At 43.9% G+C, this 24,652-nt stretch overlaps 1 protein-coding gene across 1 annotated transcript in view; it reads left to right on the forward strand.

Annotated features, from left to right (window-relative positions):
• The first annotated feature begins 438 nt into the window (after positions 1-438).
• The window catches only part of LOC141075638 (uncharacterized), a 28,730-nt gene continuing 4,516 nt past the window's right edge, over positions 439-24,652 (forward strand). The window contains exons 1-4 of the mRNA XM_073562747.1: positions 439-504; positions 8,414-8,504; positions 11,181-18,462; positions 21,937-22,125. Coding sequence (XP_073418848.1) covers positions 439-504; positions 8,414-8,504; positions 11,181-13,123 — 2,100 coding nt within the window. The 3' untranslated portion in view covers positions 13,124-18,462; positions 21,937-22,125. The remainder of the gene's footprint in view (positions 505-8,413; positions 8,505-11,180; positions 18,463-21,936; positions 22,126-24,652) is intronic.

Raw genomic sequence — 24,652 nt, forward strand, 5'->3', positions numbered from 1 at the left:
TCAGGTCCAGATAGGTAGATCTGCGTGTCATCGGCATAGAGCTGATACTGCAAACCATGGGATTCTATGAGCTGTCCCAGGCGGAAGGTGTAGATGGAGAAGAGTAGGGGTCCTAGAACTGAGCCTTGAGGATCACCGACAGGGGGCAAGGTGAGGGGGTGGTGTGGAGAGGGAGACACCGAATGTTCGGTCTGTTAGATATGATGAGATACAGGTTAGAGCCAAGCCTGTGATGCCAAGGAGGCAGTGAGCGATAAAAGTTTAGAGGCAGCTAGGGTGGAAGTGTCAATGGGGATGTTGAAGTCACCCATGATGATAGTGGGGATGTCAGCAGAGAGGAAATGAAGTAGCCAGGTGGTGAAGTGGTCGAGAAAGGTGGAGATGGCTAGTTCTGGGGGGGCAGTAGATGACAGCCAGTTGGAGGGGGAGTAGATGCAGATGGAGTGCACCTCAAACGAGGGAAGCGTAGCGGAGAGTGGTAGCGAAATTGGGGTAAAGGAGCAGGTATCGGAGAGGAGCAAGCCAACTCCTCCACTACGTTTGTGGCTGAGGCGAGGGGTGTGAGAGAGATGGAATCCGCCGTAAAAAAGTGCAGCTGGAGAGGCTGAGTCAGAGGGGTGAACCAGGTTTCGGTGATGCCAAGGAAGGAGAGTTTGTTGGTGAAGAAGAGGTCATGGATAAACGACAGTTTATTGCAAACCGAGCGTGCACTCAATAGTGCTCCAGGTAGAGGGATCGGGGGAGTGGGAGCTGGATGAATGGATATGAGGTTATCATCATTACGAAAATGTGTAGAGGATCATGGCAGGGTGTTAGAAGTGAGTGTGGGGAAGTGTTTAGGAGGGCCAGGATTTGGGGATACGTCACCAGCAGTGAGGAGTAACAGACAGAGCGTTAGAATATGGGAGCAGGATAGGACATGATGTTGCCGTGTATGTCTAGAGAAAAAAGGATTGTATGTGGAGCAACAGTTCTGAAGATGAGGTGAGATGGCTGGGGAGGATGAAGGGGGAAATGACTAGTTCCTTACTAGGTGGGGGGATTACAGGAGTTAGAAAAAAATAGAATAGTATGGGGGTGAAAGTGGAAAGAAACCAAAGCATTGTAGTGGTTATCTATTACATCACCTTAAAGTCAAATTCCAGTCCAATTCTAGTCTAATTCAGAGTAGTGCAATTAGAAATCTGTAATTTGAAATATGGAATTTGAAATATGCCTGCTCGGACTACGTCAGACGCATGGCCCTGAATATATATGTGACTGAGAGGGATCAGTTGTGCGAGGGTATATGGGCGTGTGTGGGCAGACCACATGTTTCGTGTTAACCAAAGGTGATAAAAAGGGGGGAGGGACTGCTGTTGTGAATTCTCTTTCTGGGCTCCCTCTGGTGGTTACTGAAGGTAGTGGAACTTGTCAGATTGACAAAGGTGTTGCAAATTCTCTTTCTGGGCTCCCTCTGGTGGTTACTGGAGGTAGTGGAGCTGGTCAGATTGACAGAGTCTTGCCACCTGATAATGATGACAATTGGAGATCTGGGATTTCTGACTGGTGTATTTAATACAGCTGACTTCCTTCCATCCCTGCTGGTGATTTTCTTCCTGTGCCTTCTAAGGTCTGATGTCTGACGTCTCTTGCTCTGTTCCTGCATGGTTCAGCTAAGTGGTTCATTTGCTAATCTTTTTGCATTTGATCTGGTTTTGTCTATCTCTGCTTTGTGCAGGTCAGCTTGCTCCTGCTGGGGCTGTGCTGGATCACCGCCCATATGTTACTGCTTGTGTCAGTTTGTTCTGTCCCCTGTTGTGTTGGTCTCTTTTTGCCTTGCTTTCAGTATATACCAGAGTGCTGATATAGTGGGGGCGAAGTCGTGTGACTTCAGTGTTTTTGTGCATCAGACGTGTTGGATTTTTCAGGGTTTTTGCGTGATTGCAAACAGTGTCTTTCCTTTCCTGTCCTGTCTAGTCAGTTTGGGCCCCATCATTTGCTCAGTTTATTTTCCTGCCTGCGTTTGTGTTTTCATCTTGTCTCACCGACAATATATGTTTGGGGGCAGTCTATTCCTTTGGTGTCTGCTCCGGGGCAGTTTAGATTTTACCTTTCTTGCTTTAGGCTTAGTTAGCTCTCCGGCTGTGCCGAGGCATCTAGGGCTTCGTAGGTACGCCCCACGGCTACTGCTAGTTGTGTGGATAGGATCAGGGGTCTGCAATCCGCTTAGTTACCAACCTCTCTGGTTTTCTAGTGGCTTAGCCTGGTCCTGCTATCCTCCTCGGTGACCCATTCATAACAGACTGCCCACTCAGAGACATGCATGGAAGCCACAAGAGGAATGAAGTACATTATGGATACAAAAAGTAGGGTAAGCAGTGCATACCAGGGATAATAAATGCAATTCACAAACACAGTCAGGAGCTGGGAAAAGTTGGGGACATTCAGTGCATACCAGGGATATGCCATTTTGTTCTGGGTTGTATGGAATGGTAGTCTGGAACACAATTCCATCCTTTTTCAAAATGGTTTGCACCTTACCACTTGTATATTCGGTTCCATTATCTGCACACAGGGCTTTTGGCATTCTTCCAAATTTGTTAAACACTACAGCAAGATATTCTTCAAGTTTCTGTGGAACTTCATCCTTACTGTGAAGCAGGTAGGCGACTGTATATCTGGAGTAGTCATCAATAAATGTGAGAAAATATCTCATTTTGCTAGGAGTTTGAACACTCATTGGACCACATACATCTGTATCAGATCCAGAGGCTGTGCAGATCTAGTGGTGCTTATTTTAGGAAAGAATTTTCTGGACATTTTCCCTGTAAGACAGCTAGTGCATGTCATCATTTGACTGCACTGGTTGATTTCAATACCATTTGCAAGATGAGCTAGCTTCCTTACTGCTTCTGGGTCTCTGTGCCTAAATCTGGAGTCACACATAGCGACTTCACCGATCTCAAGGTGTCAGGATCGCTGGTAAGTCGCTATGTGATCGCTGGTGAGCTGTCACACAGAGCGCTTCACCAGCGATCAGCACAGCGATGCCGAGCGCCCAGCATCGCTTGCCATCCCTGTAAAAAATAGAATTAAAATAAAAAATATTGTTATTCTCACCTTCCGACGTCCCGCGCAGCCTTCCTCTCTCCACGCTCCGGTCCCAGTAATCCTTTGCGAGAATGACCGCGAGAGTCACAGTCTTGCAGGAGCGCGAAGTCTCACGGTCATTCGTGCAAAGGATTACTGGGACCGGGAGCGTGGAGAGAGGCGGGAATGCTGCGCGGGACGTCGGAAGGTGAGAATAACAATTTTTTTTATTTTAATTCTATTTTTTACAGCTGATCGCTGGTCTCCCGCTGTCACACACAGCGATGCGTGCTGGCCAGCGGGAGACCAGCGACCAAAAAAATGTCCAGAGGTTTCTTACAGCGATCAGCGATACCGGCAGGGGGGCCGTTCGCTGATCGCTGTGACATACAGCGATCTCGCTGGTGAGATCGCTGTTACGTCACAAAAGTTGTGACTCAGCAGCGATCTCGCTAGCGAGATTGCTATGTGTGACTCCAGCTTAAGACGTCTGTGCCATACATGGATACAGTTCATATGCAGATCTTGTCTAGCACCGTAAACTCATTCTTTTCATTTTATCTGATAAAGTTCTTGTGGGATTTTTCCTACTGTGACCCTTCTTTTAGATGATGCAGCTGTTATCTCTAAAAGTAACTAGATTCCTGTTTTGCGTGAGCTTCTTTACTGACAGAAGATTGCTTTCAAGGCTGGGAACATAGAGAACATCCTTTTGTCATGATCCAGGTCAGGGTTTGTTTCTTGTTATTCTCTCCCTGGCCTGGTCATGTGAGGATTAACTTTCTCTGCCTCGTTTTGGGATCTGTTTGGCTATTTCGGTCTGCTGCTGCCTGCAGGCAGCGTCTGTAATAGTTCTAGTGTTTGCTCCCCGTGCTGTGACCCTTTGGTATTTGACCCGGCTTGATCTCTGACCTGTTTGACTGTCTCATGTCTCTGGCATCTCTGCTCCTGACCAGCTCTGACTTCTCTGGCTTGGATCTGATCACATGTATTGTTTCCTCTGGTACTGCATTCCCTGTCCATTACCGACCTGGCTGCTGCACTGTGGTGCTATGCTGTGAGTGCATCCTTTTTTCCCTCACCTGCACCCCCTGATGGAGGTTGCGCGCTACTGCTTTGCAGCAGCATTACACCTTTATTGGGATCTTTCTGCTTTGTGCTGAGGAAACTGGACAGTGGAGGTAGCCGTATCCTATTCCTTCTGAAGTCATATAGTAACCATTCGCTAAGATGACCTTTTCTGATTAGCTTTCATTAAGGTCAGTGAAGAAATCCTTATTATTTGTCATATTGCTACTTGCACCAGAATCTATGCACCATATAGACTTTGCAGATGGGCTTGTTCTGGCATTAAATGCAGCTTCAGGACATGCAGAATCTTCCTTTACAGCTGTTTTAACCCTTTGATGACTGTTCTGCTTTTTAAGCTGATTCATTCTTACTTTCCAAATTCTGCAGTCTACTTTAAGGTGGCCGGGCTTTTTACAGACAAAACATTCACGAGTTTCTCTTAGATTGCTTTTATATTTAGGCAAATCCTGTGTCTTTAATGCTGTTTCTGCTCTGGATTCATTACTGCTGCTTACATGCTGCGTTTTTCTCTTGAATTCATCCAAAAGTTTGCCTTTAACATACTCTAGTATCAGCTCATCATCTGGCCGTGCATCTAGTGCAGTCACAAGTCTGTCATAACTCTCTGGAAGACCACTTATTAGAAATGCAGCAGCATGAAAATCTTTAATTTCTTCTCCAAAACCCCTGAGATGCGGGGGGCGTGGCTATGCCGTGAGAGGGAGAGGAAGCTGGTGAGGAGAGCTCCGCAGAATCCTGACTGATCCTGGTCCCTAGACCCTTTCCTAACAGCTCACCTGCTGCTGACTGGATCCTCCTTGGACGCTGGGACCCCCTGGGCACTCCATGGCAGGTCGGGAGATGGCTTCTGGGAGCGGGCGACGGAGGAGATAGGGGCGGGCGGCTGGTTCCCCCTTGAGGCGTCGGCCATCTTGGGTGCGCAGCTCAGCTGCTGAGAGCTGCAGCGCCGGCTTCCCACTGCTGCACCGCCACCGGGCAGAGAAGAAAAACAGCGGACAATCTGGGGGAGTGCACGGTGAGTGCCCTGGAAAAACGGGCCCCGTGTGATATCTCTCTTCTCCTATCCGTTCACTGTGCCGGCTGGCACCATCATTAAGGGAGGCTCTGTGCGCCCTCCCCCACTGCAGCTGCCACTGCGGGACCCCCCCTCCCTCCCCGGGCCATAAAGGTCATCTGGACTGTGCCTGGCTACCGTCCTTGCAATCCTTCAGGCATCCCCCTGTAGCCTGATCTATACTTAACTGTTACCAGCCCGCTGTGATCCCTCTGTGTAGTGGATAATACCTGGATCGCGCGCCTCATTTATTTCATTGGAAGCACTGCAGACAATCATGAGCCGACTTAAAGGGTCGGGAGCGGCGGCGGAAAGATAAAAGGAGTTTGCAAGACCTGACCCCGCTAAAAGTGCGCGGCATAATAGGAGCACATCCTCTCAAGTTCAGTGCAAAAATCGCCATTCTGGGGGTGAGGAGGAGATGGAACAGGAAGAATTGACCCTTAAACAAGCATCTGAGCAGTTGATGCAGGCTATCTCATTGACCAGGACATCCCTGACGGAGAAAATTGAGGATATTTATACGGAGGTGGGGAGACTCCGTCAGGATATGCAGGCCATGAAAGGACGCATTACGGAGGTGGAGACGAGGATGTCCAGGGTGGAAGACACCATTACACCTATGGAGGCTAAATTAACGAAGGTGGCGGGCTCCATAAATGCCTGGAAGCAGAAGGCGGATGATTTAGAAAACAGAACGCGCCGGAATAATATCCGTATTGTTGGGCTGCCTGAGCACTCGGAAGGTCAACATCCTGAGCAATTTCTGGAGGATTGGCTTAAGACCTCCCTGGGGGATGAATTCTCCTCAATGTTCACCGTTGAAAGAGCCCACAGGGTCCCTACAAGACCCCTGCCTCCGGGGGCCCCGCCTCGACCATTCCTGGCACGCCAGCTTAACTGCAAGGACAGAGATACCATTTTGCGTCTTGCACGCCTGAAAAGTCCTATTAAATTCAACAATGCTGTTGTTTCCATCTTTCCGGATTTCTCCGTGGAGCTGCAGAGGCAGCGGGCACAGCTCTTCGAGGTCAAGAAGCAACTGAGAAACAGGAACGTTGTGTATTCGATGATGTATCCGGCCCGGCTCCGAGTTGTCCATGAGGGTTCCTCCGTGTTTTTTGCGGATCCATTGGAGGCAACTGAGTGGATACGGTCCCATGGGGGATTCCCGGCGAAGGAATCCTAATGTGACGGTTGTTACATCAGATTTTCTCAATTAATGGTCTAATTGGAGCTCTCCCGGCGAGTTCCCAAATTCCAGCTATACCGGACGTTGGATTCAGTGATGGTATCCCCTTGTTCATTTTTTGATGGGGGCGTAAGACTGTAGGTCTATGTTACTAGGTTCCTGTTTTGCTTTTTCTTTTTCAAAAGTTTTAATTTTTATAGTTGTTTAGATAGAGGCCGCAGCTGACGCCAAATTCTGTTATCTGTGTGGGGTCTATGCACTGGGATCGGGCACCATTATGCATCATATACAGATAGACGGGAATAGGTTCTAAGCTGATTTGTATGACCTGGAATGTAAGAGGCATAAAAACCCCTCAAAAGAAAATTAAGGTGTTCTCACAGATCAGACATTACTGTCCTCACATTGTGGCCTTGGTAGTGACACACCTGACTAGAGAAACAGTTCGGTGGGTACAGAAACCGTGGGTGCAATGGTTCATACATGCTTTTCACACCAGCTACTCAAGGGGAGTTTCTCTGTTAATCCATAAGAATGTTCGGTGGGAGGTCAGGGAGGCCCGGAGAGACCCCGAGGGACGATTTTGTTTGTGCACGCAATGATTAACTCTCAGAAATATGTCATTCTTTGTATTTATAACCCCCCTCTGGCCAATATATCAATCCTTCTGTCCTGTGTCACATCATCAATAAACACCAGTGACCCAGTGCCACTGGCAGCCATGCATGCCCAAGCCATCACACTGCCTCCGCCGTGTTTTTTACAGATGATGTGGTATGCTTTGGATCTTGAGCTGTACCACGCCTTCGCCATACTTTTCTCTTTCCATCATTCTGGTAGAGGTTGATCTTGGTTTCATCTGTCCAAAGAATGTTCTTCCAGAACTGTGCTGGCTTTTTTAGATTTTTTTTTTAGCAAAGTCCAGTGTAGCCTTTTTATTTTGGATGCTTATGAGTGGCTTGCACCGTGCAGTGAACCCTCTGTATTTACTTTCATGCAGTCTTCTCTTTATGGTAGATTTGGATATTGATACGCCTGCCTCCTAGAGAGTGTTGTTCACTTGGTTGGCTGTTGTGAAGGGATTTCTCTTCACCATGGAGATTATTCTGCGATCATCCACCACTGTTGTCTTCCGTGGGCACCCAGGTCTTTTTGCATTGATGAGTTCACCAGTGCTTTCTTTCTTTCTCAGGATGTACCAAACTGTAGATTTTGCCACTCCTAATGTTGTAGCAATTTCTCAGATGGTTTTTTTTCTGTTTTTGCAGCTTAAGGATGGCTTGTTTCACCTGCATGGAGAGCTCCTTTGACGGCATGTTTCCTTAACAGCAAAACCTTCCAAATGCAAGCACCACACCTCAAATCAACTCCAGGCCTTTTATCTGCTTAATTGAGAATGACATAACGAAGGGATTGCCCACACCTGTCCATGAAATAGCCTTGGAGTCAATTGTCCAATTACTTTTGGTCCCTTTAAAAACAGGGTGGCACATGTTAAGGAGCTGAAACTCCTAAACCCTTCATCCAATTTTAATGTGGATACCCTCAAATGAAAGCTGAAAGTCTGAACTTCAACTGCATCTGAATTGTTTTGTTTAAAATTCATTGTGGTAATGTTTAGAACCAAAATTAGAAAAATGTTGTCTCTGTCCAAATATATATGGACCTAACTGTATGATAAGCTTAATAGATCAGGGATAAATCATTTGTGTTTCTCTATCTGTGCAGTATCTACAGCAGGCTGCTTCTCTCATACACAGACACAGCAGGAAAACAGGAAATACAGTCACATGCTCCCCCTGTGTGAGCCTCTGTGAGTTTTTTTTTAAGCTTTATAAATAGTTTACAAATTTAGCAACTAAACACTCATAGACATAAATGAGTTTTTGCACCAAACATATTCCAACAACTTGTGTAATGAGAACAGTGGAGATGGCAGGATTAGAGCTGATCATAGATGGGACTTCTCCATCTGTCTGTGACTTTTACAATATTTGTTTCAGGGTGAAGATCTGACCCATATTAATACTACAGAGACATATGTGAGAGATGATGAGCGGTGTAAAGAGGAGATTCCCACATATGACTACCCAGGTGAGTAGTAACCACTGAATGCAGAGAAGTCACAGATTCCTCTCAGTCACCGGCTGTGGCTGCTTTATCGGTGGTGTAGTCCGGCCGTATTACTATGATCACCATTTTGCCTCTAGACCACAACATTCTCCTCCACCCAAAACTGTTCAAATGACTTTGGGCATTGAAAGCCCTTTTCTATAGAACTTACAACCTGGAGGATCCACCTACCCCCTGGGATTAGGAGACGCTAACCGTTACCTGCCCAGATCTGTAAACTATAAAGCCAAATGACAGCGTACGTAGAATGTGCTGACAGGTTAGAAAATCACTTGAAGAAAAATCTTATGATGGGCCTGTAAGAGAAAGTGGAGGGTAATGATGCTGTTGGCTTCCTAGAGTCCTGAGATGTAATTCAGGGCTGAAATCTAATATCCCGAGATCTTGATACAGAGATCTCCATCTGTGCATGCGCTGCCCCCCGGTGGCCATGTTTACAGAGTCCACCGCACAGGACATGTGAGGGCTCTGGCATTTCACGAAATGTTGACAGAGTCCCCCCACAGCGGCGGACACCCCGGGCAGCAGCAATGGTGGCAACCCCGGGCAGCGACAGCAGCAGCACCCCACTCCTGCCTCCTCCAGCAGCGACACTATGACCCCACTTCACCACAGCAATAAGACGCATGGATTATAAGAAGCACCACCATGTTATTAAAAAAAAAATTCCTATTTTTCTCCTCAAAATTTGGGGTGCGTCTTATAATCCGGAATGTATTATAATCCATAAAATACGGTAACATGTTTTTTATTTTAGCTCTTTTTGTACAGGTTCATTTTGTATGGCAGTTTGATGATGGTGGGATCGGCCTGCCTCACTTATGTGAGTCTGCAACTACCTGGTAGCCTTTAAAATAAGGTCTCCATTACCTCTGCCATATGCCTGAGATCTAAATTTAAGACACATCACCTCTGCACTAGTATAAAAAGTTCTCTATGAATGTCTAATCTTTCTTCTTGAAACTCATCTGACAGAAAATATTGGCCCTTACGATACTTTAGATTGCCAAGAGCCACCGAGCCCCATACTCTAATTACCCAGAGAGTTTTCACCAGGATAATAGGAAACAAATGGACCTTACAAATTATTTCCCAATGTCTCTTCAATCCAACAATCCCCTATATATGGTTGTACACTACTTTCTGGGCACATGGTAGGGTTAAGAAAGGAAGGAGCGCCATTTAGCTATTCGTACACAGCTCTTGATGGAATAGTTTGCAGACACGGTGTATTGGGAGCACTGTTAGTGATCACCTGGCAGATGAAAAGATGGCCACCACGAGAAGGCTTGGCTCTATCTACTCTATTTTCCAGATCCCAGTGATTGCCTTGCTCATCATCCTTTAACCCCTCTACATGGATCTGGACTTACACAGAGACCCCTAGGCTTGGGCCATGGTGTTACCCGCTATTCTGTGGAGTGAGATGGCAAGAAGAATAGTCAGGTAGTTGGCCATAACCAGGAGGGCAGAGAAAGTAGAAAATCAGAAGACACAAGTGTAGTCAGTAAGCGGGCTGGGATTACACCAGGAAACAAATACACCAGCTGAGCACAGAGGACTGAATCAGAGGAGAACAAGGCTGTATCTGGCAGATTCCGAGAATAGGCTTCAAGCTTTAGGAGGGTTTGGTGCTTTCTAATTGGCTTAAGCAGGTAGTAGATTGCTACCATATTGCTGGACAGCACACAAACCCATACTGCCAGGCTGGATGAAACTACTGGTCTCAGGCACCCTAATCTTAGCGGCTGGACAGAGCCAGCGCCACCCAGAGCTTCTGGTTTCGATGTCTCTTCTATTACCAGCAACGTCTGCACAATAAATAAGGCGCTGCTTGGTGATGGAACCAAACATCGCAGGAGCAGATTCCAGTGGAGAGGGGACACACCATCTGCAGATGCCCTAATATAACAAAATTACAGGAAACTAAAGCAGTAGAAATCCCCATAAAGTGGCTCCATTATGGAAATTATAACCCTCAGTGAATTATTCTATGGGAGTAGTGACACTTTCCGGAAATTAGCTCGCACTGGATGTTGCAACATGAAAATTGCACATTTGTCATTTTATTATCCAACACATAATGCCCAGATTGTGCTCCAGGAAACACACACCGTAAATTAAGTGGGTTCGTCTCACTATAGTAATGCCAAATATATGGATGCTAAATATGGTTTGGGCGCACTACAAGGCTCAGAAGAGAGTGGATATTTGACTTTGGGAGAGCGGATATTGCTGGATTGGTTTATGGAAGCCATGTTGCTTTTCAAGAGCTTTTGAGCCACAAATATTGTGGAAACCTTTTGGTTTTCCTCTGTCAGATGATGGACCTTAGTGGTGTCTTGTGTTTCCGTGAGATGAGTAGAAGTTTTATTGGTATAATTTTCACATATATAACATTGTTGGCTTTTTGTTCCATGTTTGGGAGGCAGAATGAACAAACCATTGAACACCATGATGCACTGGTTCATGCTATGAGGCTTTCGATTAGACTGTGAACTGTCATTGTCTTGGTGAATACTTAAATATTTTTAAAAAGCTTGTATTTTTTTATGGACAGCTTAAGTAGAAATGTCCAAAAGTATAAAATTTGAGGATATTTTATTCAAAATTATTAATTGGTTTTATTTTTAGCAGATGACTGTACCTGGAGATCAGAGGGAACGCTGACATCTTCAATTTTTAAATCTGATGATCTTGAGATCTCACAGGATACAATTGAAGTTAATGCCGTTACTCCACATATACCATCATCCCTTCATAGCAAAGATCTGTCATCTGATCCTGTGAAACAGGTCCCATCTTTTGGTTCATTACCAACTACTAAGGAAAATCAAAGTCACAATACAAGCTTTAAAAAATTAATTGATTCTAAAGGAAAGGAGCCATTTTCAGATTCAGAATATGGAAATAGTTTTCTTGAAAAGACTTTTCTTAAACATGAAAAAATTCACATAACAGAGAATAGATTTTCCTGTTCACAATGTGGGAAATGTTGTACAAAGAAATCAGATTTGCTTAAGCACCAAAGAACTCACACAGGGGAGAAACCTTTTTCCTGTTCAGAATGTGGGAAATGTTTTAACCAGAAATCAGATTTGGTTAATCACCATAGAACTCACACAGGGGAGAAGCCTTTTTCCTGTTCAGAATGTGGGAAATGTTTTAACTGGAAATCAGATTTGGTTAGGCACCAAAGAACTCACACAGGGGAGAAACCTTTTTCCTGTTCAGAATGTGGGAAATGTTTTAACCAGAAATCAGATTTGGTTAATCACCATAGAACTCACACAGGGGAGAAGCCTTTTTCCTGTTCAGAATGTGGGAAATGTTTTAACTGGAAATCAGATTTGGTTAGGCACCAAAGAACTCACACAGGGGAGAAACCTTTTTCCTGTTCAGAATGTGGGAAATGTTTTAACTGGAAATCATATTTGTTTAAGCACCAAAGAACTCACACAGGGGAGAAACCTTTTTCCTATTTAGAATGTGGGAAATATTTTGTGAGGAAATCATCTCTTCTTAGTCACCAAAAAACTCACACAGGGGAGAAACCTTTTTCATGTTCAGAATGTGGGAAATGTTTTAACAAGAAATCTAATTTTGTTGCACACCAGAAAACTCACACAGGGGAGAAGCCTTTTTCCTGTTCAGAATGTTGGAAATGTTTTAGCCAGAAATCAGATTTGGTTAAGCACCATAGAACTCACACAGGGGAGAAGCCTTTTTCCTGTTCAGAATGTGGGAAATGTTTTATCCAGAAATCAGATTTGTTTAAGCACCAAAGAACTCACACAAGGGAGAAGCCTTTTTCCTGTTCAGAATGTGGGAAATGTTTTACAAAGAAATCATATGTGGCTATACATCATAGAACCCACACAGGGGAGAAGCCTTTTTCCTGTTCAGAATGTGGGAAATGTTTTACAAAGAAATCATATGTGACTAATCACCATAGAACCCACACAGGGGAGAAGCATTTTTCCTGTTCAGAATGTGGGAAATGTTTTACAAAGAAATCAGATTTGGTTAAGCACCAAATAACTCACACAGGTGAGAAGCCTTTTTCCTGTTCAGAATGTGGGAAATGTATTGCACATAAATCACATATTGTTACTCACCATAGAACTCACACAGGCGAGAAGCCTTTTTCCTGTTTAGAATGTTGGAAATGTTTTACAAAAAACTCAGATTTGGTTAAGCACCAAAGAACTCACACAGGGGAGAAGCCTTTTTCCTGTTCAGAATGCAGGAAATGCTTTACCCAGAAATCAAATTTGATTAAGCACCAAAGAACGCACACAGGAGAGAAGCCTTTTTCCTGTTCAGAATGTGAGAAATGTTTTACAAAGAAATCAGATTTGGTTAAGCACCAAAGAACCCACACATGGGAGAAGCCTTTTTCCTGTTCAGAATGCGAGAAGTGTTTTAACTGGAAATCAGATTTGTTTAAGCATCAAAGAACTCACGCGGTGGAGAATCCTTTCTCCTCTTCAGAATGTGGGAAATGTTTTGTGAGGAAATCATCTCTTCTTAGTCACCAAAAAACTCACACAGGGGAGAAACCTTTTTCATGTTCTTAATGTGGGAAATGTTTTCTACCGAAATCAACTCTTAATAAACATAAGGGAAGTCATACGGGGAGAAGCTTTTTTCATGTTCAAAATGTTGGAAATATTTTAACTAAAAATTGTATCTTCTTAAAGGTGTTGACCACTACTAGGACAACCCCTTGTCATTCCTCATGATTGGCCATGTTACAATAAAAACATTCATTGTACGAGAATGATCAGTACTAAATATATCTCTTTGATAACTCTCTTCTCGACCCTCTCCAATCCGGTTTCCGCTCTTTACACTCTACTGAAACTGCCCTCACTAAAGTCTCTAGTGATCTACTAACAGCTAAATGAAATGGTCATTACTCCATGCTAATTCTCTTGGATCTCTCTGCAGCATTTGACACTGTGGATCATCAGCTCCTCCTCACTATGCTCCGTTCCATTGGCCTCAAGAACACCGTTCTCTCCTGGTTCTCCTCCTATCTCTCTGACTGCTCCTTTACTGTATCTTTTGCCGGTTCATCCTCCTCTCGCCTTCCCCTTACTGTTGGGGTTCCTCAAGGATCGGTTCTAGGCCCCCTCCTCTTCTCCTTATACACTGCCCCTATTGGTCAAACAATCAGTAGATTTGGTTTCCAGTACCATCTCTATGCTGATGACACCCAATTATATGCTTCTTCTCTTGACATCACGCCAGCCTTTCTAGAAAACACCGGCGATTGTCTAAACGCTGTGTCTTACATCATGTCCTCACTATATCTGAAACTGAACCTGTCAAAGACTGAACTCCTTGTGTTTCCTCCCTCTACTAATGTACCTATACCCGACATTGCCATTTCTGTGTGTGGTTCCACTATTACTCCCCAGCAACATGCTCGCTGTCTTGGTGCCATACTTGACTCCAAGCTTTCCTTTGCCCCCTACATTCGATCACTGGCTCACTCTTGTCATCTGCACCTCAAAAACATTTCTAGAATTCAACCTTTTCTTATTTTTGACTCTGCAAAAACTCTTACTGTTTCTCTTATTCATTCTCGTCTCGACTATTGTAACTCCCTTCTAATCGGTCTCCCTCTTACCAAACTCTCCTCTCTCCAATCTGTCTTGAATGCTGCAGCCAGGATCATATTCCTCACCAATCGTTACACCGATGCCTCTACCTTGTGCCAGTCATTACACTGGCTACCCATTCTCTCCAGAATTCAGTATAAACTTATTACCCTCACCCACAAAGCCCTCCATGGCTCAGCACTACCCTACATCTCCTCCCTTGTTTCAGTATACCACCCTACCCGTGCCCTCCGTTCTGCTGATGACCTGATGTTAGCATCCTCAATAATCAGAACCTCCCACTCCCGTCTCCAAGACTTTACACGTGCTGCGCCAATTCTTTGGAATGCACTTCCCAGGTCAATACGATTAGTCCCCAATCCCCACAATTTTAAGCGTGCCCTGAAAACGCATTTATTCAGACTGGCCTATTGCCTCAACACATTAACCTAATCTATCCCTGTGTGGCACAGCCAAAAGTTTTACCATAACCAGGTTCCCCGCATCATGTTCCCACATGCTTTATGCATCCATTAGCCCTCTGTGTCTGTACTGTTACACACTTAACATTATGGCTGGTCCAATCAATCAGGGCAACTGTTACCACCCACCTTTCGTGTCTACCTTTTTTCTTTTCCTCATAGATTATAAGCTTGCGAGCAGGGCCCTCATTCCTCTTGGTATTTGTAATGGTCTATTTGATTATTGTTATGCTGTAATGTCTATTGTCTGTACAAGTCCCCTCTGAAATGTAAAGTTCTGCGGAATATGTCAGCGATATAGAAATATAATTTATTATTATTATAAATACATTGAACAGCCATGTCGGACTGAGCTGCCATCTTAGAAAAACTTTCACTAACTAACTTTGCAGCTAGTGAGATGACCTTATGGGAGCTCTAGCCAGAATGGAGACATAAAATGACATCAGAGCCATTAGCAGGTATGGTTGGCATACACAAAGGTTAATAGGAGTAGCTGCAGGGCATCATGAGAGTAAATAATGGTGTCATATGGTAGTAAGTAGGGATGAGCGACTTTGCCTTTTTTCGGGTAGAGTCAGGTTTCATGAAACCCGACTTTCTCAAAAGTCGGGTCGAACGAAATCGGCCGATTATTGCAAAAAGTCGAAGGCCGACTGAAACACGAAACCCAATGCAAGTCAATGGGGAACCAAGGTCGGCAGGGAGTGGAGGACAGGAAACACACCTACAGTGCCCATTTTAATGCCAAAAACATCAATTCTTATTACTTAAGCTTGTCAACCTTAATTTACTTTATAATAATAGTTAGGCATTGAACACTGGGGGTTATTTGGCTAAAGTTGTGTGGGGGGGGTAGGGCTGGCTCCAGATTTTCATGGGCCCAGGGCCAAAGAGTGTCAATTGGCTCCTTTAACACATGCCACAATTCATGATCCTCTAATATGGCAGAGAAATAGCGGTATAGTACAATGAAAAATACTTCACTTCTTACATCTCATGACTGATATCCATTTTAAATTCTCCAATAGCTCCAAAAACGGACAGTATATAACTCCGTACAGTATTATGTCCACCGCATAGTGCGCTGTACAGAGTAATGAGGCCCATATATTTCTCCATACAGAATCATTGGTCCCATATAATGTTTGAAACAGTATATGATGAGCTCCACATAATGCTACAGTATATGATGGGCCCCATGGATGAAGCTCCACTGTGTTATGGGCCCAAATAATGCTCCATATATAATGGGCCCCATTTCTAATGCTCCAGTGCATAATGGGCCCTGTAAATGCTGCTCCAGTGTCTGATGTCCACCTTTGGAATGCTCCAGTGTATGGTGGGCCTCATATATCATTCTCCAGCGTATAGTGCTCCCCAAAAATAGCTGTCCCAACATTGAAAACAATTAAATAAGTCTCCTCGCTAGGGAATCCCTGTACTAGTCTGGACTCCTCGTCGTCCCCATTTTCCATCTCACTGCACTTGGACTGTTTAGGCAGAGGGCGTACAGACGTGATGTCATCGCGCTCTCTGACCAGAATGTCACTGTCAGGAAACGCGGAAGACGTCACGGCGGTGGAGCAGGGAGAGGTAAGTATTTCAACTTTGCAAGTGCTGTGATCCTGAGCAAGCAGGGGGGGCCCATTCATTGGCGACGGCACTGGCGCAGGGCCCCTCATAGTACGCCGGTGTGTCTGACGGCGGGTGTGCAACCCCACCGTCAGAGACACTTGATTCTACTATGAGGGACCTTGTGCCAGTGCCATTGCCAAAGAGTGTTCCCACCCACCTGTCCAGGGCAACGGCACTCGCACGGGTGCATGTGCCAGGTGGTGACCCCGACCGTGTGGGAGGAGGCAGCCCAGTTAGGGAGGTGGAAAAATTGGCATATGTTGATGTTGGACATTCAGCAGCTGCAAATGGAGTAATTGGAGAAGTCCGCAGAAGAGGAGGACAAAAGCAAGCCATTTTTCTGGCAGGGGAAGGTGGGTCAAAATCCTTTGAAACCCATGCATGGTTCATTTTAATGAAGGTTAGATCATCAACATTTTGGGTCGACAGACGGGTCCTTTTTTCTGTCGGGATTGATCCAGCAGCACTGAAGACTCGCTCAGATAACACTAGCAGCAGGGCAAGCGAGCTCCTGTAAGGCATATTGTGCCAATTCAGGCCAGGTGTCAAGTTTACTGGCCCAATAGTCAAAGGGGAATGACCGGTGAGGGAGAACATCGATATGGGAGGAGAAGTAGTTTGTTACCATAGTTGACAACTGCTGTCTCCTGTCACTTTCCATCGATGCTGTATTACCAGTCGTGTGAGCAGTACTTGAAAAATCAGTCCACAACATGGTCATTAAACCCCTGTGTCCAACGCCACTTCGGCTGTGTGCACCACGAACACCTCTTCCATGTTGCCCCCTACGGCTCGTTGGAAAAACATCACCGCCGCTGTGTGCTGGGAATGCCTCAAACAAACGGTTTACCATAGTTGCTTGTTTTTTAGCCATTATTAGCTCTAGGTTCTCCTGTGGCATGATGTTTTGGAATTTGCCTTTATAGCATGGATCCAGGATGCTGGGCAACCAGTAGTCGTCATCGTTCATCATTTTGGCAATGCGGAGGTCCCTTTTTAGGATCTGCGAGGCATAATCAGACATGTGGGCCAATGTTCCAGGTGTCAATGATGCACTGCGATTGCTGGGAGGAGGAGCACTTTCTGGCAAATCAACATCCCTCCAGTCACGCACAAACCCTGTACCTGACCTTGCCACGCCAACATTTTCTCTTGTCCCCTGAAAAGCATCCTCCTGCCCAAAATAATCATCCTCCTCCTCTTCCTCTTCTTCCTCCACCTTGCCCACGAGACTTCCCTGACCAGACAATGGCTGACTGTTGTAAAATATCAGTATTTCTATAATAAAAAAATATATTGACTACGTAGCGTATGCAGAGTCTAGTCCTGCTAACAAGCTCTGTTTAGCTTAGAGAGTGACTGAGCTATTCTGAGTTCTTTTGCTCATACATTTGTTCCTGCGTGTCAGACGTATAGGTCACTTGTCAGAATTGTCAATATGTGACTATTTAGAGGTTATGTATGGTTCTAAAGATTGCAGGTTTTAGGTTTAAGTTACTCTGGCTAAAGTAAATGCATTAATAACTATATGCATATTGTAAAATAACTAGGGTACACTTAATATGGAAGAAGTTATGAACATAGAGGAAAGCCACCATATGTGGTTGTAGTTTAAAGGTCAAAATAGTATATAAGCCGACCTAACTCTTGTTCAGTCAGATCTCATATCCCTTGAGATTCTCGAACACACACAGAACAGCTGCTCAAGACCATATGTAAGAACCAAAATGCTTCTTTTTCTTCTTTTAAAGTAACATTTATATTTTGTGTGCTATGAACTTACTTTTCTTCATTTTTGTAATAATTTTTTGAATGAACAATTAAACAAGATTTATTTTATCCACAATTCAACATTGCTTTTCATTTTTATCCTCACCGAGCTCTTACTCAAAAGTGAGAATGGGAGTTATATTTTTCTTCATTTTGGCGAGCCTTGGCCAGGCTGACCTTTTGTGCTAACTTTGGCTGGCATTCCATCATCGGTTGTACAAGGGGGAGAACTAGAACTCTGCTAAAAACACCTGTTGTACAAGCCTCCTCAGGAATTCCACTATTTCACGGCACAAGGATCAGACTGAACCTAAAGTAGACGAGTGAGGATCGTACAGAGCTGCAAGCATCCCATCCAGACGGAGATCTGAGGATTGCATAAGGACACAGAGGACCATCCATTGGATCAAAGCTCCATAGGTGAGAAAATGGATTTTATACATGATTATTTTAAGAAAACTAACATAGAGTTTAAGTTTGATCATAGTTATACAGACGCACAATTATGGTCTAGTTTGTATAATCAATGTGAAGCAGAAAATGTTAAAATTGACAAGCGTTTTTTCCCAGTAAGGAAATTACAAAGAAAGCTTCAAAATGTCATGCAGCTGGTCCACGTGTATAATAGCCTAGTCTTTGAGAAAACTGAACCCAACACTTATAAAACATGCATTGTCACACAGGAAACTGATCACACTGACACACCAGGTGACACACAAGAGTCTGACGAGGATTATTTTGATTGTCCAAATTGTTTGATATTGTCAGAACACATAGAACAATTGGAGGATCAGATTGATACCAGGACAGAGTTATTGTCCAAATTACGACAAGATATAAAAAAGATTTCAGTTAACACAAGATCAACAGGTAAACAGGAGGACAGTGCTGCTGCCTCATCATTTGGACCAGACACACAAGATCCAGATGCTTCAGTAGAGGAATTAGAGGCAGTAGAATTACAACGGAAAAAATTACATGACAGAGCAGCACGCATTAATCTGAAAATACACGATCAGCTAATGAAAATTGTAAAAGACATTCCAAATTACAATGATAAGATGGACGCCTTTTATAATGCGGACACTTTTGAATCAAACACAGACAAATACAATCTTAATGATGAGCAAAAGAATAAGATATTCAAAGTATGGCTACCTTCACATATGGGAAAAAGATTACTGACCACACCCAGACTAAATGATGATCATGAAATGACACATAGTACAAAAGAAGACAGACTTAGACAATTAGTATTGTTTACAACTGGAGAAGACATGCCTACAGTTGATATTTTAGGGAATTTACAAACAAATATTTCCGATGATCCATTCTCTTTTTTGGTAGAATTTGAACAGGCCTACCGAATGGTAATGGATCTCGGGCCTCACGAAGAGCCGGCATCCATGATCAAATTTTTTGTAAAAAAGTTCAAGTACTTGGATCCTGCCTCAGTGCAATTGGCTAACACTCAGCCATCATTGCAGGAAGCAACAGTTTTTATTGACAAAGTAAGGAGATCCATGAAACAAAACCAGGTCAAGGCTAAAATAGCTGTAGTTCATGAGAAAGAAGCCAGTCAGCTGAAACCTAGAGCCACAGTATTCTCCAAGAGTAGGGATTACATTGAGCATAGAGGTAAAAATACTACACAAAGGAACAATATCCATTGTTATTTTTGTGGTATACCTGGACATTTGAAGTGGCAGTGCAGGAAATTTTTCAGAACAGAATCAGAGATAGGTACACAAGGAACAGGTAAGCTTGGAAAGGAAAACGGACTCATGCCAAAATCATACACCACACCTTCCGCACCTCCATTACAATTATCTGCACCTGCTCATACTGCCAACAGACAAACACAGTCACCATATGCACCATTAATCAGACAGATCAGAGAGATGACAGTGAAGGAGACAGAGTCAAGGGATAGAATTCCAAGGTCTTTTAAGAGGGACACTGGTCTTCTCCCATCTCCTTCATCTTTCTGACAATCACAGACTATTCCTCTACCACATCCATTGGAATTTGTGACTCGAGTTACATTGGATGACTGTGGAAGACCATTTAACAAAGTAAGTTTAGCAGGACAGAATGCTGTATTTCTTATTGACACAGGAGCTCAGTTAAGTGTTACAAACCTTGATTTGAAGCTAAACCCAGATTCACCAGTTTGTACAATCGTCGGTTTTAGTGGAAAGGGTGGAACTAAAGCAACCTTAGTTCCCAATGTGACGTTGGAAATACCTAGTTCTTTCAAAACAGAAATTGACATTTGGTATTGTCGTGATTCTGAAAATATACTTGGCACAGATTTTATGCAGAAATTCAGATGGGTAGTTGATCTAGGAAATCAAGTGATCTGGAAAGATTCCAATGGTTGTAAACCGGTAGTCATTGACCCTAATGATTATAGCCATGGTGGAAGTATTTGCTTAAATGATGTGGTGTCATCAGACCATTTGTGGCCTGAAACTGATGGTGATGAGGTATTGATAGAAATTGTACAGCTTTTTCCTTCTCTTTGGGCTCAGTTCAGGAATGAGGTGGGTACAATGAAAATGTGGTGGTAAATGTGGAAGGATGAGATCCTCCACCACAGCGTCAGTATAAATTGCCTCCAGAATCAATTGATGCAGACTGAGGTCAGATTTTTAGGAGTGTTGTTGAGTCCAGGAAAAAGGCAGCCACTGCAGGAAAGAATTGAGGCAACTGCTTCCCTACCAATTCCGACATCACACAAGGCATTGAGACATTTCTTAGGTCTTATGAACTATTCATGGGATTTCATTGAGAATTTTGCAGACAAGGCCAGACCTTTATATGATCTTTTGAAAGGTGAAAACAGTGATTACTTTGGTCCTTGGGGTGATGAACAGCAAACCTCATTTGAACAATTAAAAATTAATTTACAAAATGCACCTGCTTTGTCCACAGTAGATCCTTCGGCTCCATTTGCTTTGCAAGTGCACACATCAGAGGCATCAGTGTCTGCTGTGCTGTTACAGTTGCAGGGAGAAGAGTGGAGAATTTTGGGCTATTTTTCTAAGCTTCTCTCACCTGTTGAAAGAAGTTTTGAGACCTGTGCAAGACACTTGGTAGGTGTGTACTTTACAGTCAATTTCTATTCAGATGGGCACTATTATTCAGGATATGCCATTTTTTATCCCAAAAGAGGACAGGTTGTGAAGCACAAATTACCGAGTCATTTTTCAGCTCAAAGGGCAGAGCTAGAAGCAGTAAAAATGGTACTACAGCTGAATGAAGCAGATGATCAGTGTCCCATTGCGATCTACAGTGATAGCTCTTATGTTGTTAGATCACTGACAGATTACTTGTCAGTTTGGGAAAAAAGAGGCTATGTAGATTCATCTAATAAGACTCTTGTTCACAGTGACACACTGAAGACAATTTTCAGGATAGCATCAAAAAACCCTAATGGTTTTGCTATTGTCAAGGTTCCGGCCCATAAAACATCTGATTATGAATTATCTGTTGGAAATGCAACCGCAGATATGCTAGCCAAAGAGGCAGCCCTGACAGGAGAAGAGGTGTTTGAACCTGAACCTCTCGAGGTTTCAGCAGTTCAAAGAACAGACATGCATATCCCTTCTTTTGCGGAAGAACAAGAAAAAGACTCATCTCTTGTTGCTTCCCGGGTTGATCCAAAACCTCCCTTTGTTTGTGAAAACGGGGTTTTGTGTCATGACTTAAACGGGGAGTTGCGTCCTGTTGTCCCAAGACATCTACAGGTTGAGTTCACAAAATATAATCATGAAAGTTTGGGTCATTTGGGCCAACAGAAATTGTTGTGTTTGAAACTGTTCAACTGTAAAGCGCTGCGGAATATGTTGGCGCTATATAAATAAAGATTATTATTATTATTATTATTAGGCATTCTCAGAGAGAAATTTTACTGGGAAAAGATGGAGGAGACAGTGCAAAGTATTGTTCAATCATGTCTCATTTGTGCCCAAATTAATCCAAGACCAAAAGGACAGAAACCACCACTACTCTGAATTGCACCTGCAGATGGTCCATGGTCTACGTTACAAATCGACTACATTGGACCGTTACCATCAGGTAAAAATGGTCTCAGGTATGCATTGGTTGTAGTAGATGTTTTTTCTAAGTGGGTTGAAATTTTACCTGTCAGGAAAGATGATGCTTTGTCTACAGCTAGAGCATTAGTGAATCATGTCTTTTGCACTTGGGGGATCCCAAGAATGATCACCTCCGATCGAGGAAGTCACTTTACAGGAAAAATCATGCAAGCCGTTTGTGCTATTCTAGGGGTACGACAACAGTTTCATGTACCCTACCATCCACAGTCTGCTGGTATTGTGGAAAGGATGAATAGAACAATAAAATCCAGAATTGCCAAGATGTTATTGGACAAAGGAAATACTTGGGTTGATGCAGTACCTTTTGTACTGTTGAGTGTAAGGGTATGTTCACACGATCCGTTTTTTTTGCGTTTCCGCGGCGTTATTTCACGCGCGTTTCTGCCGCAAAATCACTAAAAATAAGCATCCCATGCAAGCCTTTGGGATTCCGCTCTGCTGTGCTAATGCTGCGTTTTTTTCCGCGGCGGAATCTTACCGCGGAAAAAACCACAGCATGCTCATTAATTTTGCGGATCAGCGGCAATTCCGGCTCCATAGGGTTGTATGGGATCGCATGTAAACCGCATTTTTTAATACATTCGGCATATTTCTCACGGTAAATACCGCATGCGGCCAGGAAATGACATGTAGCCCTTCCCATCATGCCCCATCATGCCATGCAAGGACCATCCCATACAGGAAGAAGGACATCCCAATCCTTTCCTTCTTCCTGTATCATGGCTGGTGCTACAGGCATGGAGTGGTAGACAGGATGGAGCTAGATGTCCCCTTCATGATAAGCGTGGTGAGTGTGTGTGCGTGATGTCTGTGTGTGGTGTATATGGCGTGGATGTGGTGTATGGGGCGTCTGTGTATACTGCTGCTATCTGGCATAGGCCGATAGGACTACTAGGCCCATCGGCCTATGTCTGTTCCCATACAGTAGTGCCAGCAGGCTCAGTGCGATGGGAGCAGTATTCCCATTGAGCTGTTCCTGCTGTGAATAAAAAAATTTTTTTTTTGCCCCATTCCCCCCGCCAATATGAGTTTTGGGCCCCCACTAAAATGTGCCTTTTTAATTCCCGCTTCCCCCCCTCTTCCACATATATCATTTTTTCCCCCAACAGCCTTTCCTTAAAATTTCCTTTTTTTTTTTTTCTTTTAAGTGTCCAATAATTTTTTTTCATTGGTGGCCAGTGGTTACCTGTGGAAAAAAATAATAATTACCTGTCCCCGACGTCGCCACCTAAAAAAAATTAAAATAAAAAACCCGTACTCACCTATTCTGCTAATTCCCCGAAGACCATGCTCAACCTAAATAAAAATATAAAAAAACAAACCACAAAAAATACCTACCCTCCGCAGAATCCCATAAAAATGAGTGTTCCACGAAGATCTAAAGTTTAGAGCAGCCACATAACATGTGGCCGCTCTAAACTCCCGACGCCGCTACAATGAATGGGGCCGTAAAGCACCCCGGTTCATTGTTTACCGACTTCACCCGAAGTCAGCTCGCGCTACGCGGGTGGTCCGGTCTGCGCATGCGCGGACTAACATGTTGTCCTGAGATGAACTCAGGAGCATGGGAAAATTTCTCACACTCCTGTGCAGATCTCAGATCAGCAATGGAGGTGGATTTTTTTTTTTTTAACCCTTCAAATCTTGGATTGGGCGTTCAATAAAACATGGTCAAAAACAAGTTGTATTTATTTAAATAAAAACATTTCAAAATAATGTCTGTTTATTTTTTTAACCCTTTCAAGATATATGGTTAACAATGGATCGGCGGCTGATTGACGCCTATCTGTTATTAACCCGGCTTAATGTCACATTCCAATTGCAATGTGACATTAACCCCTTATTACCCCATATGCCACTGCACGATGGCTGTGGGATGAGAGAGGGTTAAGTTCCATAAAAGGCGCATCTCACAGATGTGCCATTTATGGGGTGTCTGGGGGCAGATTTTTTTAGCTGGGGAGGGGCCAAAAAAAATGGTCCCTTATTAGGCTATATAAATCTGCTGTCACTCACCTGCTTTCCCTCTCTGGTGGAAAAAATTGCGCGGGAGCCCACGCCATTTTTTTTCCAGATTATTTACAGAAATTGACACCCAAACTTCTAAATAAAAAAAATAAAAACGAATAATATATAAAACTAGCTGAAGAGCCCGGCGCTGCCTGGGCATAGTAACTAACTGTGGTTAGTTATAGCAAATTATAATTATCCTCCATCCCATAGTCCCGTGCCCATATACCCATCATACATATCCACGATCCCATAGGCCCGTGCCCATATACCCATCATACATATCCTCCATCCCATAGTCGAGTGCCCATATACCCATCACACATCTTCCATCCCATAGTCCCATGCCCATATAACCTTCATACATATTCTTCATCCCATAGTCCCATGCCCATATACCCATCATACATATTCGCCATCCCATAGTCGAGTGCCCATATACCCATCACACATCCTTCATCTCATAGTCCCATGCC

This window comes from Dendrobates tinctorius, unplaced genomic scaffold (genome assembly GCF_039654945.1).
Source record: "Dendrobates tinctorius isolate UK_male_01 unplaced genomic scaffold, ASM3965494v1 ptg000366l, whole genome shotgun sequence".
In the NCBI taxonomy this organism is placed as follows: Eukaryota; Metazoa; Chordata; class Amphibia; order Anura; family Dendrobatidae; genus Dendrobates; species Dendrobates tinctorius.